Source organism: Achroia grisella, unplaced genomic scaffold, assembly GCF_030625045.1.
Source record: "Achroia grisella isolate CSIRO2021 unplaced genomic scaffold, CSIRO_AGI_Agris_v1 utg109, whole genome shotgun sequence".
NCBI lineage: Eukaryota > Metazoa > Arthropoda > Insecta > Lepidoptera > Pyralidae > Achroia > Achroia grisella.
This window is the reverse complement of record NW_026712573.1, coordinates 322299-337805: the sequence shown is the minus strand read 5'-3', so window position 1 is coordinate 337805 and position 15507 is coordinate 322299. Positions and strand designations below refer to the sequence as shown.

At 31.8% G+C, this 15507-nt stretch overlaps 1 protein-coding gene and 1 non-coding gene across 2 annotated transcripts; both read left to right on the top strand.

Annotated features, from left to right (window-relative positions):
* On the top strand, positions 1–11756 carry LOC131846597 (4-hydroxyphenylpyruvate dioxygenase-like). The gene is made up of 10 exons (XM_059195936.1): positions 1–62; positions 2399–2473; positions 3211–3312; positions 4218–4430; positions 5264–5364; positions 6968–7072; positions 7868–7955; positions 10413–10535; positions 10844–11083; positions 11588–11756. The coding sequence occupies exons 2-10, from the start codon at positions 2405–2407 to the stop codon at positions 11696–11698; spliced, it is 1152 nt and encodes a 383-aa protein (XP_059051919.1). The 5' UTR covers positions 1–62; positions 2399–2404; the 3' UTR covers positions 11699–11756.
* Positions 8957–9149, top strand: LOC131848523 (U2 spliceosomal RNA). The gene has a single exon (XR_009357765.1). It is a non-coding gene; the product is annotated as a U2 spliceosomal RNA (small nuclear RNA).
* Positions 11757–15507: the final 3751 nt, after the last annotated feature.

The window sequence follows — 15507 nt, the reverse complement described above, 5'->3', positions numbered from 1 at the left end:
CTGCAGTGTTGGAGTCGGTGTCGAGTTGTCTGTTTGTATTTTTAAATTTCTGGTATTAACAGGTGAGTTTTATATTTTCACCCCCGTTGCAACAATAAGGGCGTTATAAGTTTCATGTGTCGGTGTATCTGTATGTTTGTGTGGCATCGTAGGTTCTAAACCAGAGGTTCCCAAACTTTTTTGTGTCGTAGACCCATATTTTTCGGTTTTGGGTAAACCCCACATTCTTACCTGGTATTGATATTTTGTAAATTTCTAACTGTAGTAAAGTTTAATGTTAAAAACATAAAGTAAAATCAACAAGATGACCGCTATCATAGACCCCTGGGGTCGATATAAACCACTTTGGGAATCACTTTTCTAAACGAATAAAACAATTAAGATTACATTTTTTTTGTTCGTTTTAATATAGTTTTTTATTCGGGTTACTTAAAATGTTTAATTATAATCAAAGATCGGTTTTGCCAGCAACTAGCATATAAGTACTGCGGTAAAAGTACTAGAGTACTGTTGTAAACAAACAAACATATACTAGCTAAGTCTGGGACTACGATGCAATACACAAAATTGTATGCTTACTACATATGTAAATCGCAACCAAAACCGGTTATGACATTTCTGAGGTTTGCAGGTTCAAACGCACAGACAGGCAAAAATTCTACTTATCATTATTTTGTGTTCTATACCGTTTATAAAGTCTAGATACTTTTTTTATGACAGCAATTAGTTATTATGTACAGATTTTTTGTTAATAACATCCCCAGTGTTCGTCATTATTTAAAAGAAGTGAAGTTAACAACATTCACCTTGCGTCATAGAAAACCCACAAAGAGCATTTGCTTATCAATGAATTTAAAAAATATGGAGGCTCAATTCGTATGTAGGTAAGTAGGTCTTTTACAAACGCGTCAATTATGAGAATTCTTTTTCGAATAGATACAGTTGAAATCTATTGAAATTTGAAATCTTATGCATCAGAACACACAGGCTATATTTTTGATTGAAATTTAACGCGGGTGAAACCGCGGGCACAGCTAATATACAGTTAGTATAAATGTGAGAAATTTCAATAGGTACTCTTGCGTCCGCGCATTTTTCTTCAAAAGAGCTAAATACATCAAAACCACCACAGCTGTCCTTCCAGATTCAGATTAATTGGAGATTGAACAGCGTTTAAAAATTTTGAACAAATGACATACGCTGTCTTTTCTGATGCAATACAATACAAGGTTGTTACAAACGCCTTTAGTGGCACTCTGTATTCAAACCAACAAGCACCTAATTGAAGTTAATTAACCGGTAATTGTCTAAATAACGCCTATAAATTGTAGGTGCCGTCGGAAATATAAATCGGTTCACTATTGGTATGTTCCTCACGTATCACAACCAATGAAACCAGCTAGTGTATAAAAATACATTAGCTTATTTCATTAGATTGGATTGGTAAATGAAGCTTACACTATAGATATTGAGCGATTGATAGAAATGCTCACATTCTTTTTCATATGCATAGAAAATATTTAGACCAATAGATTAATGAGTAATTAAACTCATGAATACATATGTATCTTTGAATGGTGCTAGAATGAAACCCGCAATTGGAAGTAAGAGAGTATGTAAACCGCTACAGCACATACTCCATTCAATGGAGCAGTCGGAAGCATTGTTTATATATATAATATACTGAAAGCATAATATAACAGAACGTAACCGTCGCCAATAAACTTATAATATCTTCGTTCGAAATTTGAAAATTATTATTATATAATAAGCTGGACATAAAAGAATGTAGGTTTATTTATCACTTAGTATTGTTGCTAAGATACAGATAGCTAAGATACTGGCAAGCAAGCCTAAATGTATGCAGAAGCAGTCTGCATCACATATAAAATATGTATCAAACTAATACCAGTGTACCAGCAACCAGTGTAGTGTTAAGAAGTACTTAATTATTTTCATAGAATCATATTGAAAGTTTTGTTCACACGTGGCTTTGAAATGAATTCATCATAGAACTATTCTAGATTGTTCTGTGTTCATCAATTCTATTTCAGATATCATAACCAACACATAGGGTTACTATATATTACTCTATGGGAGTTGTGGTACGACCTAGACTAATCAACCCAAGTGTAGAATTAGACACATCGTTCTCGCAGACTTTACCTTGTAAAATAAATGTAACTGTAGAACAATCAATTAATACGTGACTAACTATTTAATTTATAAGTAAGTACGGTAATAATTGTATATAAACTAAGTACATTTTATAATTCAATGTTTGTTTTCTTATAAGCCACGGGCTAGGTGGTTTGGTATAGCCTTTTATTTTGTGTTTCTCTACTTTACCCTTTAGATGTCAGATCAAAATATTATAATCCATATTTTTAAATTTCAGAAAATAATGAGTAATTCAGAAGGGAAGGTATTAAACTTCGATCATCTTGTATTTTGGGTGGCAAATGCGAAGACGGTAAGTCTACGATTAATTTCTTTTATGTTCGACAATTTTTGCACTTTATGCGAATGCTTATGAATTTTGAGTTTAAATTAATATACATAAAAAAATGTAATATGTGTAATGTAAAAGTATTTGGAAGCTGGTTCAATTAGGACATTGCTGATATGTATATACAGTTCTAAATACAATAATTATTAGGCCTATGTACTGGACTCGAGAGGGGTCGTATAGGTTTTTATTATTTGCCATTTGAAGATGTTGGACTTACGGAGACTAGACACCAAAATGTTTTTTATTATTATATCCTTTGGTATCTTATTGTCATCATCCGTCCTACTCGTGGACATGTGCTGCTTGTAGGGCCTGATCTGCTCTAATCACTACGCCTGAATTTACTTTTATTTACTTACTCAACGAGTTGATTGTATATTTATTATTTTGAATTACATTGAAAATAATAAATATACATATTTATTTTGAAATGAATTAATAGTAGTTAGTAGTTTCTATTCACATATTTCAACAAAAAACGGAAAGTCACACAAATACATTATTTAAAAGAACAATACGCAAGTTTCTTAGATGTTCTTCTTGTGATCAAACAGCGTTCCGAATGAGCGGAAGGTTAAAAAAATAAGTAGTGCTTCCATGTAAGTTTATTTGATAAATAATTATCATAAATTATCATAAAATTGTTTTTTTTTTAATAAACTGTTAGTAATAAGAAATATATTTGGTTAATATTATAGGCGTCCAGTTACTTCATTACGAGGTTTGGTTTCAAACCTATGGCTGTACGAGACCCGACTGAAGAAAGACAGATATTATCCTATGCAGTGAAACTCAATAAAGTAAGTATACAATTCTTACATATTTCTTGCTGCATTACTAAAAATATATTGTATATTTACAGAGATGTTTTCAAAATAATTTCCCATTACGATACGCCATCTATTGTAATTTTGCATTGCACTATGGCCATAACGTTTGAGAACGAAATTTAAAAACATCGTAATTGTGTAAGACCACAAATATTCCGTCCAGAAATTTGATCACTGCTACTGGAAGCGTTACAACCATCTTTGTCTATTGGTGATCTAATTCTGATCTATTTTTTAAACCGTTATTGAGTCTATATCCGAATTGCAACACGTTTTTGGTCTCTGAACGTGGATTCATCAGATAATGAATAGATTTCGGTTAGCTGGGAAGCCTAGTGTTTATTTTTCGGCAAGTTGTTGAGTCGCAGTTTAAACACATGTTAATTGTAGCAGAATTAAACAAAATTACACAAATCCATTAAATATTTTTATGTAGTGTCATCTAGGCTTCACAAATTGAATGTCTACCAACAATATAATACCTTTGTTACCTTCCTAATGTGGTGGTTGAATAATAGCTAGCTAATAACTGGAGGACTAGGGAAAAAAATATGCCTTTCATAGGTGACTAAAATGACCTACAGGAATATGGATTATTGATGTGGTTTGGTTTGATTTAACTAGTTAAAAGTGTTTATTTTAAAAATGTAATTATAAATGCATCTTTCAGAAAGATTTTTAGTCAGAGATAGTAGGATTTTACTTTTTTTACAAAAGAAATTGGCAAGAAGTTCCTTTGACGAATAGCCCGAAGGGTGAAGGATTGAGAAAAGAAGTTAGTAGAATGAGCCGGGGTTTATGGCGTCTCGCTCACGGTCCTGCTAATATATATAATAAATCTATTTAATAATATTTCTTATCCATTCCATATTAAGGTCATAATCGTATTCGAATCACCAACTACTGTTGGCGGCGAGATTGCCAAAGATTTGACAGCTCATGGTGACTTCGTGAAGGATGTAGCCTTCGAGGTTCAGAACTTAGAGGAACTGGTACGCAGAGCTAAGAAGGGAGGCGCAGAAGTTGTCAAGGATATCAGTGTATTGAAAGATAAAAACGGGTCAATACGCTATGCTGTTTTAAGAACGGTGAGTTTAATATTCAGAATGTATAAATAAAGTAGGTAATTATTTTTAGAGCATATAAATTAATATTGTACATTTGGCATTGTCAATATTTTCTTTATTTAAATAACTATATAAATATGACATTCAAATATAAAATTCAAAAATTATCTACCCTTAAGGGGTAAAATGAAAGTTTGTATAGAAAGTTGTCATTGTTGAAGTTAGAACGCTGAAACATTTTTCATTGACTATTTTGGATTGGATTACTAAATATTTTTTCTTTATTTGGTCAAGCTCAGTATTCCACGCCGACGATATATATTTATATTTTTATGGACATTTCCACAGCGCATGATGAGCTGTGATAAAAGATTTATTGAAGATTTTTTAGGAATTCCTAATTCCTCCAAGTAACAAAAAATATTGTACTAAAATTGTATTGTAAGGTCCCGGAGAGAGCCTGGAAATCTGTAGTACAGGTTTTGACCTAGATCAGACTCTAGATTCTCACAAGGAATAACTATTGTTGTACTTACTGAAACTTTAAACATAAATTATTTTTTAAGAATCCTAGAGAGTGATAAATTAATTTTATTCTTGTTGTTATTATTAAATATCGCCAACATAGTCTCAGCGATAATACACAGATAGACAGTAGTATCCTAATGGTGATAGAATTTTAAAATCAGTCCAATTATTGGTGTCAAAATATAAATTTTATCCCTTTATAATGTTAATATAGATGTAGATTTTGTTCTAGATTTATAATAATTGATTTGTAAACTACTGCGCGTGTTTTTTATTGTTGCATACAATTTAATACATTTTTCTTTTCTTGTCTTTTTTTAATTTAGTACGGTGACAACACGCATACATTGATTGATCGGACCAAATATACAGGAATCTTTCTACCTGGATACAATACATTGGAAAATGATGCAATTAGTGAATTGCTGTAAGTAGAAAACGAACCTGTATACCTAACCAATGTGATCACATTTGCGAATAGAACCGGTTTTGTAAGCTAAGTACTATAAAATATAAGTACTGATTTTGTATGTTTCCACAGTGTCTCAATATCTGTTTTTATCCCATACATGTTTGTAAATATCTTAGTATATATTGTATTTGGAAGTCGTTTTTTTTTTAATATTTGTAAGATGATTCTTTTATAATATTTGAAAAATTGTGTCGGTCTCGATTTTTTACTCTGTATAATATGTATTTACGAAAAAGAACATATATCTATTTATTTGTATCAGTTATCTAGTCCTCTTAATACAAACTTTAGCTAGCTTAACTTGGGTCTTGATGGCACTGTGTGAATTGTCCTGATATTATTATTATATAGGTGCAGTATTTTCTTAAGATCTCATTACACATAACTATGTAGATAAGTAATGAATAATTAATAACATATTTATTCCTATAGTATTCAATACAAGATTAATGATTCATATCAAATATATACTATATTTACATATATGACGAATTAGTACACTACAATATACAGAGAGAGCAATCTAATATCATATTTAAAACGTGGGATATGTGTTTTGAAAATATTGTAGACAATTCTTTACAGTTACGTTATGATCGATGAAGTTACAATACTTATGTCTCCTAAGATAATTGATTCTTGACTCTACCAAGTGTGGGTGTTTATCGGTGATCTCAACGGCCTCGGTAATCCGCTAGGTTTGGCAGACCGCGTTGCAACGTTGCGGGTTCGATTCCTCGCACGGTAGAAACAGCTCTTTTCATCTGTATGTTAGTTTATATCAACACAGATAAGATAATATGACATAGTAACACTACAAACATATGTCTGTTTATATCAGTACAGTAGATGAGACAAAATTATGGAAATTACTTTGCTAGACCCAGTATTTCGTTTTACCATCTCAAACATATGATCTATTATAATTTTTTGAAAACAAAGTTTTGTATTTTGAACATTTGCAGAACATTTAGTTATTCGATCAATACCAATGACGTCATTTATAATAATTTATATGGTTCGTTCAAAGCCAAATTTTATTGTATGGAATGTGTTTTCTATATATATATTAATATATGTATGTAATACCAAATATTATATAAGTAGTCTAATATCCATAACACATTAACTTGGGAATAGACGCTGTATGAATCTTTCAAAGTTATTATTTTTATAATCTCTGAAATTACTGGCCCTATTTTTTTTTTATTGAGGGTCTTGGGCTATTGTCAGGTGCTTAGATGTGTAATATTGCGACCTGTATAGATCTATTGTGCTCGCCCTTTTTAACGTTACCTACAAGTATTAAAGAATATTCGAAGGAGCGACGGTTTTTATCTTCTCAGGATAGAGTGTATTTTCAAAGGAGATATTTCGTTTATGCATGAGTGGACTGCAACCACATAGGATGTGTAGTGGCGTTTCCTCATCTGCTTAGCAAAATCTACAGGCCCGGTACCAATCTATTACACATAACAGAAATTCTGCTTAACTTGGGACTAAATAGCGCTGAGTGAATCGTCCAGGGTTATTATTATTATTATCTCTGATATTGCAGGCCCGATACCAATCTGTTGTACATCGATCATGTAGAAGGGAATATGGCTGATGGTACTCTTGAGGAGTCCGCTTCGTGGTACGAGACAAACCTCAACATGCACAGGTATAACTTTAATGTTTTCTCTTCTACTTCGTTATGGAAGAAATACGACTCTATTAAAAGTTTTAACTTTTTTAGCCCTAATTGAATTCTGAGGTTTTATATAAATACTAGTAGACCCGGCAAACATTGTTTTGTCATATACATTAATATTAGTATTAAAGAATAGGGGTTAGTGGAAGAAGGACGAAAATTTAAGAGTGTATGTAAATATGTATTTTTAATGGCACATTATAAAAATCCTACTATTTATAATGTGCCATTAAAAATACATAATTAACATTATTAATCACTTTGCCCAAAAGGAAAGAATTAAATTTTTGGGGTGGACCGCCTTTATCACTTGCGAGTAGACATATTAAAGTTCATCAAAATCAGTTAAGCATTTTCGGAGAAATAGATATAGCAACTGCAACTATTAGCAACTAACATTGTGAAATTAGAATAGACAGGGAAAACAGATAATTTGTGAAAACGTAGATATTGTACTCGATATATGCGTACCTAAACATTGCAAAATTAAGATGATTATTGACTCATCTTAATCTAGTAGTTATTATTATTTCTCTTCCTGCAGCTTTCAATCTTATGGAGATTTATTTGTATTAGCCGTTTTTCCAAGTACTTCATAATTAAAATATGCAGCTAAACTCACTAGTTCATGTTTACAATTTCACTTTATTTTCTTTACTTGTTCTTCAAATGAACCTAATAATAAGACCTGTATAGATCTATTGTGCTCGCCCTTATTCAAAGATTACTATTAATAAGCTTTCGCTTCTTCTTCATTTTCTTCAGATTCTGGTGTGTAGACTACAGTCATGACTTGGTACCTTATTCTTGTATCAACTCAGCATCTGTCATCAATCAAGATGAAACTGTATTGGTAAGTATTAGTGCTTTGATTCCTTATATTCATTCGTATGAAAGAAGCTGATATTACTTACAATATACTAAACGATCTAAATTTTTAGACTAAAGACTTGGGAGAATAAACAAAAAATATTTTTATTATTTTTTTATTCAGTGCTGCCATCTATCGCTATAACCTTACTTTTAATTGTAAGGTTACTTTACCATCCAAAGCATTGTAAAAGAAAATGTATTTACTAGATGGCGCTATATTCGTATTTAAAGAAACGAAATAATTTTGTTGTAATTACAAATAATAATGTAATAAATTTTGTATCTGTATCTAAAATATAATCATTTAAATATAAAAAAGGCGACATATACTGGTACTGATCATATAATGATACCGAGGAAAAAATTTCAATACATTAGACTTTCGAAGAGTAAAATTTTGCATGTAATTAAAATGCAAATACTAATAGCACAGATAAGATCTAATAGCATTAAATCCGCCTTTTGTAAAAAAAATTAATTGATAAATAAATTTGAACACTGAAATTCTGTCTGTTAATAGATCTTGACAAAGAAAAACAAAGAAAACTTGACAAAACTAAAAAAATGAATCCAATATAATTAAGAAATGTATAAAAGCCTTTGCTGCACTGCACACATTTTACAATATCATTGAGGCATTTGCTAGGAATAGTGTTATGTCGAGAATATCTTTTTTATTCTTATAAAATTGAAGTTTGGAACTTTAAAGTAGGAATTACAAATAGAGAATTTGTTATAAGTACGCCATATATGAATAAAATATCGCTGTAAAATACAACGAAATTAAATATAAAACAAAATCAATGAACTTAGATTCAACTGAACTGATTGCTTACATAAATGCCAACGAAGCAATGCAGCTGATGTAGTTCTCATACAATGCTCCTAGATGGCGCTGCCTAAAATACATGCAAAATCCTAGTTGGCGATGTTAAGATTTTCTCGCTCCGAATGACCTCCCCTCGGTACAAGTTGGTTGTTATCGCTTCTCGGCCTTTTGGCTAAGATCAAAGTGTAGTATCTGTTCTTTTCAGCTTAATATCTGAAAGTTCTCTCACTGAGGGACCAGTATATTAAACTGATTTTTGTAATCCGACGGGATGTTCGGGGCTCGCTCCACTCCCGTCACGGGTCGGCCCGGCATTGCAGTGCCGCCGGGATTGGCCCACATAATTCACACAACACCCTACAACTCGCACCCTCAGCAACCACCAGTACGGGGGTAGTCTACACGTCGTACGCTTTGCATATAAGCGTACGACGTGTAGACAAACCCAAAAACCCTAAAATAACTATAAACAAACTAAGTATCCGCATTACCGTGTGATATACTTTCTAGATACTAAAACAGTTACTTTCAAAGCCGGCAAAAAGTTAAGAAATATTAATTGACAAAGGTCTGCATCGCTTTGGCCCCACATTCCATATGCAACTTCTAAATCTACATATAAACGTTGTCAGTATTGAATAACAGATGATGGTATATCTCTCTTAGGACGAATCTTTAGTGTATAATTCAAGTATGTACACGTATAACTGCATAAGAAGATGCGAGTTGTTGTGATCAAATGTCGTTGGATCGGATTTTTTTTCCAGAAACAGCCATGATGGTCTAGCGGATTAGCACACCGCCTTACTTCCGATGATCGCGAGTTCGATTCCTCGCATTCAAGCATCTGTATTCATGAATATGATTGTTTGTATCGGTCAGGGTGTAGAGGACATGAAACCTCTTTCATATTTTGAATTTGGAATGCGTAGCACTCACTTGTTTTATAAATAAAAATATTACAGAGATGTGAAAATACCATCATGGCGTTTTTATTTATGTCCACAAATTTAAAGCTATGATAACAATAATAAAATTAGGGAAGGTGTTACATATTAATGTGGATACTTATAAGGGCAGAGGAAGACCGAAAAAGAGATGGATGGACTATGTGAAAGCTGAAAAACATATTACGCCGACCCCAAATAAATGGGATAAGGAAGATAATCAGATAATGATGGTTATGTATATATTTACAAAAAAAATTAACAATATGTTTATATCAGTTGTCACCCATAACACAAGCTCTGCTTGAAGCTTTTTTTTTATTAATTTTGTTTCTCAAATTTTTTTTATATTGATATTAACCACTTCAGTCGAAATTATTACGGCTAAAATTTTAATTGTTTCATATGTTCCTCTGGAGGGGTGCTAAATTACGCCTATATAAATACATATATGTTTATTATATTTTATATACATTAGTTAGTAGTTAGTACTTAAAAAAAATAATATTGTAATTCTGCATATTTTTATGTTTTGTTAATATTTTTGAGGTGATTTACAATATGTTTAGCCAATAAGTCATACGAATTCAGAGTTTAGATGAGGCGCTGTGTGAATTGTCCAAGTTTATTATTAATAATATTTTGTACTTTTGTTTGGTAGCTGTCAATGAACGAAGCGGCAAAAGGCCTGCGTCCTACCAGCAAGGCAAGCGAGTTTGTCAAAGCATTGGGCTCTTCAGGGGTGGAGCATGTTGCTTTGTATACAGACGACATCGTGTCCACGGTTAGTTAAATATCTGTACCTAACTATTTATTTTACATGTATCGTGTAAAAAAATATAGCAGATAATTTGTATGTATGACGTATTTAAAAGCGATTCCGTTGATAATAAAATAAAAAAAAATACCTTATTTATTTATTCTTTTCGAGACTATTCCACTATTTAAATACTTCATACAAATGATTTTTGTTAAAAAACCGTCAATATTGTCTATAATATTTCTTGACAAATTAAAAAAAAACAAAGACGCGGTAAATTTATCATAAAAATAATCATATTTGCTATATTAAAATCTTGCGCCATATCGTAGATGCAGAACTTGAAAGCACGTGGTGCTGATATCCTAACCTGGCCTCCGACTTACTACGACCTCATCAGGGAGAAGCTGAAAGACAGTCCCATCAGGGTAACAGAGGGCATCGATGCGCTCCAGGCTAACAATATCCTGATAGACTTCGACGAGAGGGGGTATATGCTGCAAGCGTTCACTAAACATCTGCAAGCACGACCTACGCTGTTCATTGAGATATTACAGAGAAGAAACCACAGGGTAATAATATCAATATAACAGATAATTCCGAATATCTATTTGGTTGTTAATAATAATACACGCACACATACATATGCCCACACATATGCGTAGGTACACACACACACACTGGTTTGTTTCGATCCGTGAGTTTGGTTCACCCCACAAAGCGTAACAAACCAGCAAAAGCTGAGGAAATGAACCAAAATAATAATAACAGAGATGAAATAATAATAATATTAACATGGCACTGGACAATTCACAAAGCGCCATCTAGTCCCAAGCTAAGCTTGGGTTATGGATACCAGAAAACTGATACATAGCTATATTTTTTTGTAAATACATACATAAAATACATAGAAAACACCCAGACCAATAGAAACAATCATAAGTACTCATGAATACAAATGTTTGTACCGTGCGAGGTCGAACTCGCGACCATGGGAAGTAAAACGGTGTTCTAAACCGCTATACCACCGTGGTAGCATTACAATAAAATAATAAAGTGTTTCTTTCTTATGCCAGGGTTTTGGCGCTATGAATTACAAGTGGGTTTTCGAAGCGATCGAACTCTTGGATGCAACTGCAGATAAAAAAATTGAAGAGAAAACAGAAAAACTGAAATTAAAAGATTAAATATAAGTATTAACAATGACATTCCATAATTTGAGGTCAAATTAATTTCATTAAATACTTAAATATAATATTTGTTTGTCTTTTATTATTCAAACACCTTCCTTGGTTTCGCACAGGTGACCGATATTTCGTGCTATTTTACAACGAAGTGATTTATTTTTGTTATTAGTAAAACAATACAATAATATAAGAAAGAAAGGTATTTATTGATAACCAATAACATCATACATATACTCATATTTTTATATATTAGAAAAAAAAATTAGAAGGATTAATAAGATACAGAAATGTTTAAATATACTATCACTCATCACACATATAGTACTAACAATAAATTTAATGTTAATGTCAGTAAATTGCTCAGTAAAAAAATCAGCATATGCTGTGACAGCAGATTGTTACAGCGCTGATATTCTATAACCATCCCCTTTGCCTTTCCGTTAGAAGACAAACAAAACCAAAATAAAAAACCTGACACCATACGAATGGCATCACATCTTTTTGCCTTTGCCTGACTACATATGTACCTTAATAACTATGACCTACAGTTGACAAAAAGATGTAATGTATATATTCTTTTTATTTTAGGAAGATTAACTTCAGGAAAATTAATATATCACATATAACAGACGATTTAATTAAACGGTTATGATTTCATTTTATTATTAATTTTTATATAAATAGTTACACATTTACATTGTTTTCACATATATAAAATTAGTTGTGCCCGAGGTTACACGCGCGTAAAATTTATAGCTTATGTGCTATTCTGATATATAATCTATATTATTGTAAAGTTTCATTAATATCCATTCAGTAGTTTTTGCGTAAAATAATAAAACAACACACTGACAAAATTCCACATTTGTAATATTAGTAAAATATTAATAAGACTAGAAAAGATTCTTTGTTTTAGTTGTGAACGAAACTAATACAGTAAATAATTTACTTACAACAACAAAAGCAATTAATTAAGAAATATACAAAGTAAAAATATAATACTAAAGTACACCTATTAATAATGTGGCAACAATTTAATTTAAATACCTACTGTTTTAATACAAAGTTATTTACTCGATTTCTATAAAAACAACACAACAAAAATATTTGTTGTATTCAAATGGCAATGGAATCGTAATATTAATGCCAAGGAAAATTCCCGTAGAATATAAATGCGCAATATTTTGAAATATGCAAAGCAGGCAGTCACCTCATACCGGACTCGAACCTCAACTGACGTGGGGTAGAGACAGCTGCGACACTCACATTATATTGTGACTAAATATCGCGGGAGATTCGCTGATTATATTTTTGACCAACTGAAAAGGTTGTTGATTCAATTCAAGTATTGTTTTTTTTAAGTAGATATAATATTTTTTATCGATCATAATAAAATGATGAATCCGCCTGCACGAACGATCTACGCTAGCGGGCACCAGTGTAGGATGATAAAATAAGCATGCAGTCAAGTCATTTAGCTCATCTTGGCAAGTGCTAATTTAGCACGATATATATATTCCAGGGGAATTTGACAATGTATATATATGTATATATAAACAATGTACCTGTACCATAGTTATCAATGGGGTTATAGTTTACATTAGTAGCGATCCCCTTTCCCCTGATAGGTATTATATTATATGATATTTCCTGTCTGATCGTATTTTGAAGTTTTTTTATTAGGTTTATATACAAATATTGATTTACGTTTATTTTCTGGACGTCCCCAATTTACCCCCAGCACTTTATATTCAGCTACAAGATTAACATTTGGTACTATACTAACTTTGACATGATTAGTAGTTAATTTTTTTCTATAGAATAGAAAATACACATTTCTATAGCCATTTTTTCTAGGTCTTTTTAATAAGGTTCTACTTTTGTAAATTCACAGCTTTTGCTTAGCAATATACATGTATAAAGTCCATACACTGACTATAATAATGTCAGTGTAACACTAGGACTAACGACTTTAGGTCAGGAAATATATGTGACGCCGCGCCACCCCGTCTATGTGCTTGGAACTCCGTCCATACCAGTTTTATACATCGAAATACATTTACATATTGTTTATCAAGTGGCACAGTGGGCCGGTTTGTTTCCGCATCTGGACAAAATTAATAAGTTATAAATTTTATTGAGATGTTGCGTTGATCACGACATCGAGTGACTTTACCAGAAAGTCTCTGAGTACCTATCCCAACTGGAATTGTTATCGATGATCCAAAAATTATAGTTGATTCAGAAAGAAATTCAGGATCCAAATTTCATGTAAATAGTAATATATTTTACAAATATATTACTATTTACCACGTGGTGTATATATATTTATATTTATAAATATTTTTAATCTATAACAATATATTAAAAAATCTATGTTTTATATATATATATATGTATTGGATTTTGTTGATGTTTTATAATATTATAGATTGAAAATATTTATAAACCAAATCATTTAGAAAATATTATACTTTAAATTTTTTGTCCACAGTTAATTCGTAACGCAACACTGTGCGTACACTATGTAAGCACGGCACCAGTCAGATCATCTCATAATCACTACGCGCCGTAATTATAAACTCGTTTTCACATGGTCCCATGTTAGTTAGGTCGTGGTATTTTCCAATTTGGCATAAAAATTATAATGTATATAAAATCATTTACATTATATTATTTTAAATATATATACGTTAATTATTAATACTTTTTAACACCTTAAAATATACAGGTATATATGACGTGTAGGTCTGTTGCTAGGTGGTGGCAATCGTACTTAGTATGCTATGATACAATATTACAATAATTTCTAGCCCTATACAAAGACCGTTATCTCGAAGGTTTATGAAATCCCATAAAATTTGAAAAGGATAGATATAAGTATAGGCCCGTATTTTTGTCCCTAGTAGGTCTAGGTAGCGAACTTTGAAAAAACGGCTAGCAAAATAGATCTATGTAGGGCGCAGCGCTACAGGTTTAAACATCTGACAATAGCCCAAAACCCTTAATAAAAATAAATATCATTATAATGATAGTCAACGGTCTTGATTTAGTCATCGTATCTCTAACATCTTAACATTACATGGGTTATTACATGATGATGTTATTTTCTACATGAGAGGATGAGGAGATCAGAAAATGAGGAGAAAACATCTTCCCTCAATTGATAATGCGTTCATTGTAGAACATACTTTTTTCTATGCGTGATAGAAATAAAAAAAATTGTAACGTAATCGCACCTTTATCCTTAGTTAAACTAACGAAACAGCCTATGGACATCCCACTATTTGACACGGGTTTAATTAGGAGAAGTACATTAATTACATGGGGGTGATTTTGACGATTTTTCAATCCGCCCTAGGTGAAATCGATTACCTCCCTTCTCCCTTAATCTGACACCAGCATTCCACGTATGGTTATCCTGTGGAGGCTAAACAATCGAACGATTATTAAAAATATTTATTACTGCTTCTTGTACAAAAATTGCTTTTTTTATTATTGTAATAATTAAAAAAGCAATTTTTACCGAAACCCTCTAGTTCTAAATTTTAATTAATACCTTTAAATTATAATTTTGGATGCCCCATTACTACACTTAGACTTTGTACAAGACTTCATTTCCACTTTGCCACCCTTGCACTAGTTCTTTGTTCTCCTTGCCACAACTTAGATAAAAGTTAAGAAGAATACACACGTGTATTCTTATTCCGTCTCCACAAATCTATTACAAGTCTAGTGTTATTAATAAACGCAAAATCATATTATAATTACCAGAATCTGGTCGGAATATAAAATCGTTCGTAAACAAG

Bases quoted from the DNA above. Each gene is read 5' to 3' on its own strand.
- LOC131846597 (XM_059195936.1), top strand. From the start codon at position 2,405: ATGAGTAATTCAGAAGGGAAGGTATTAAACTTCGATCATCTTGTATTT. The intron at 3,313-4,217 runs GTAAGTATACAA...TTCCATATTAAG, and splicing joins ATGCAGTGAAACTCAATAAA to GTCATAATCGTATTCGAATC. The intron at 7,073-7,867 runs GTATAACTTTAA...CATTTTCTTCAG, and splicing joins ACAAACCTCAACATGCACAG to ATTCTGGTGTGTAGACTACA.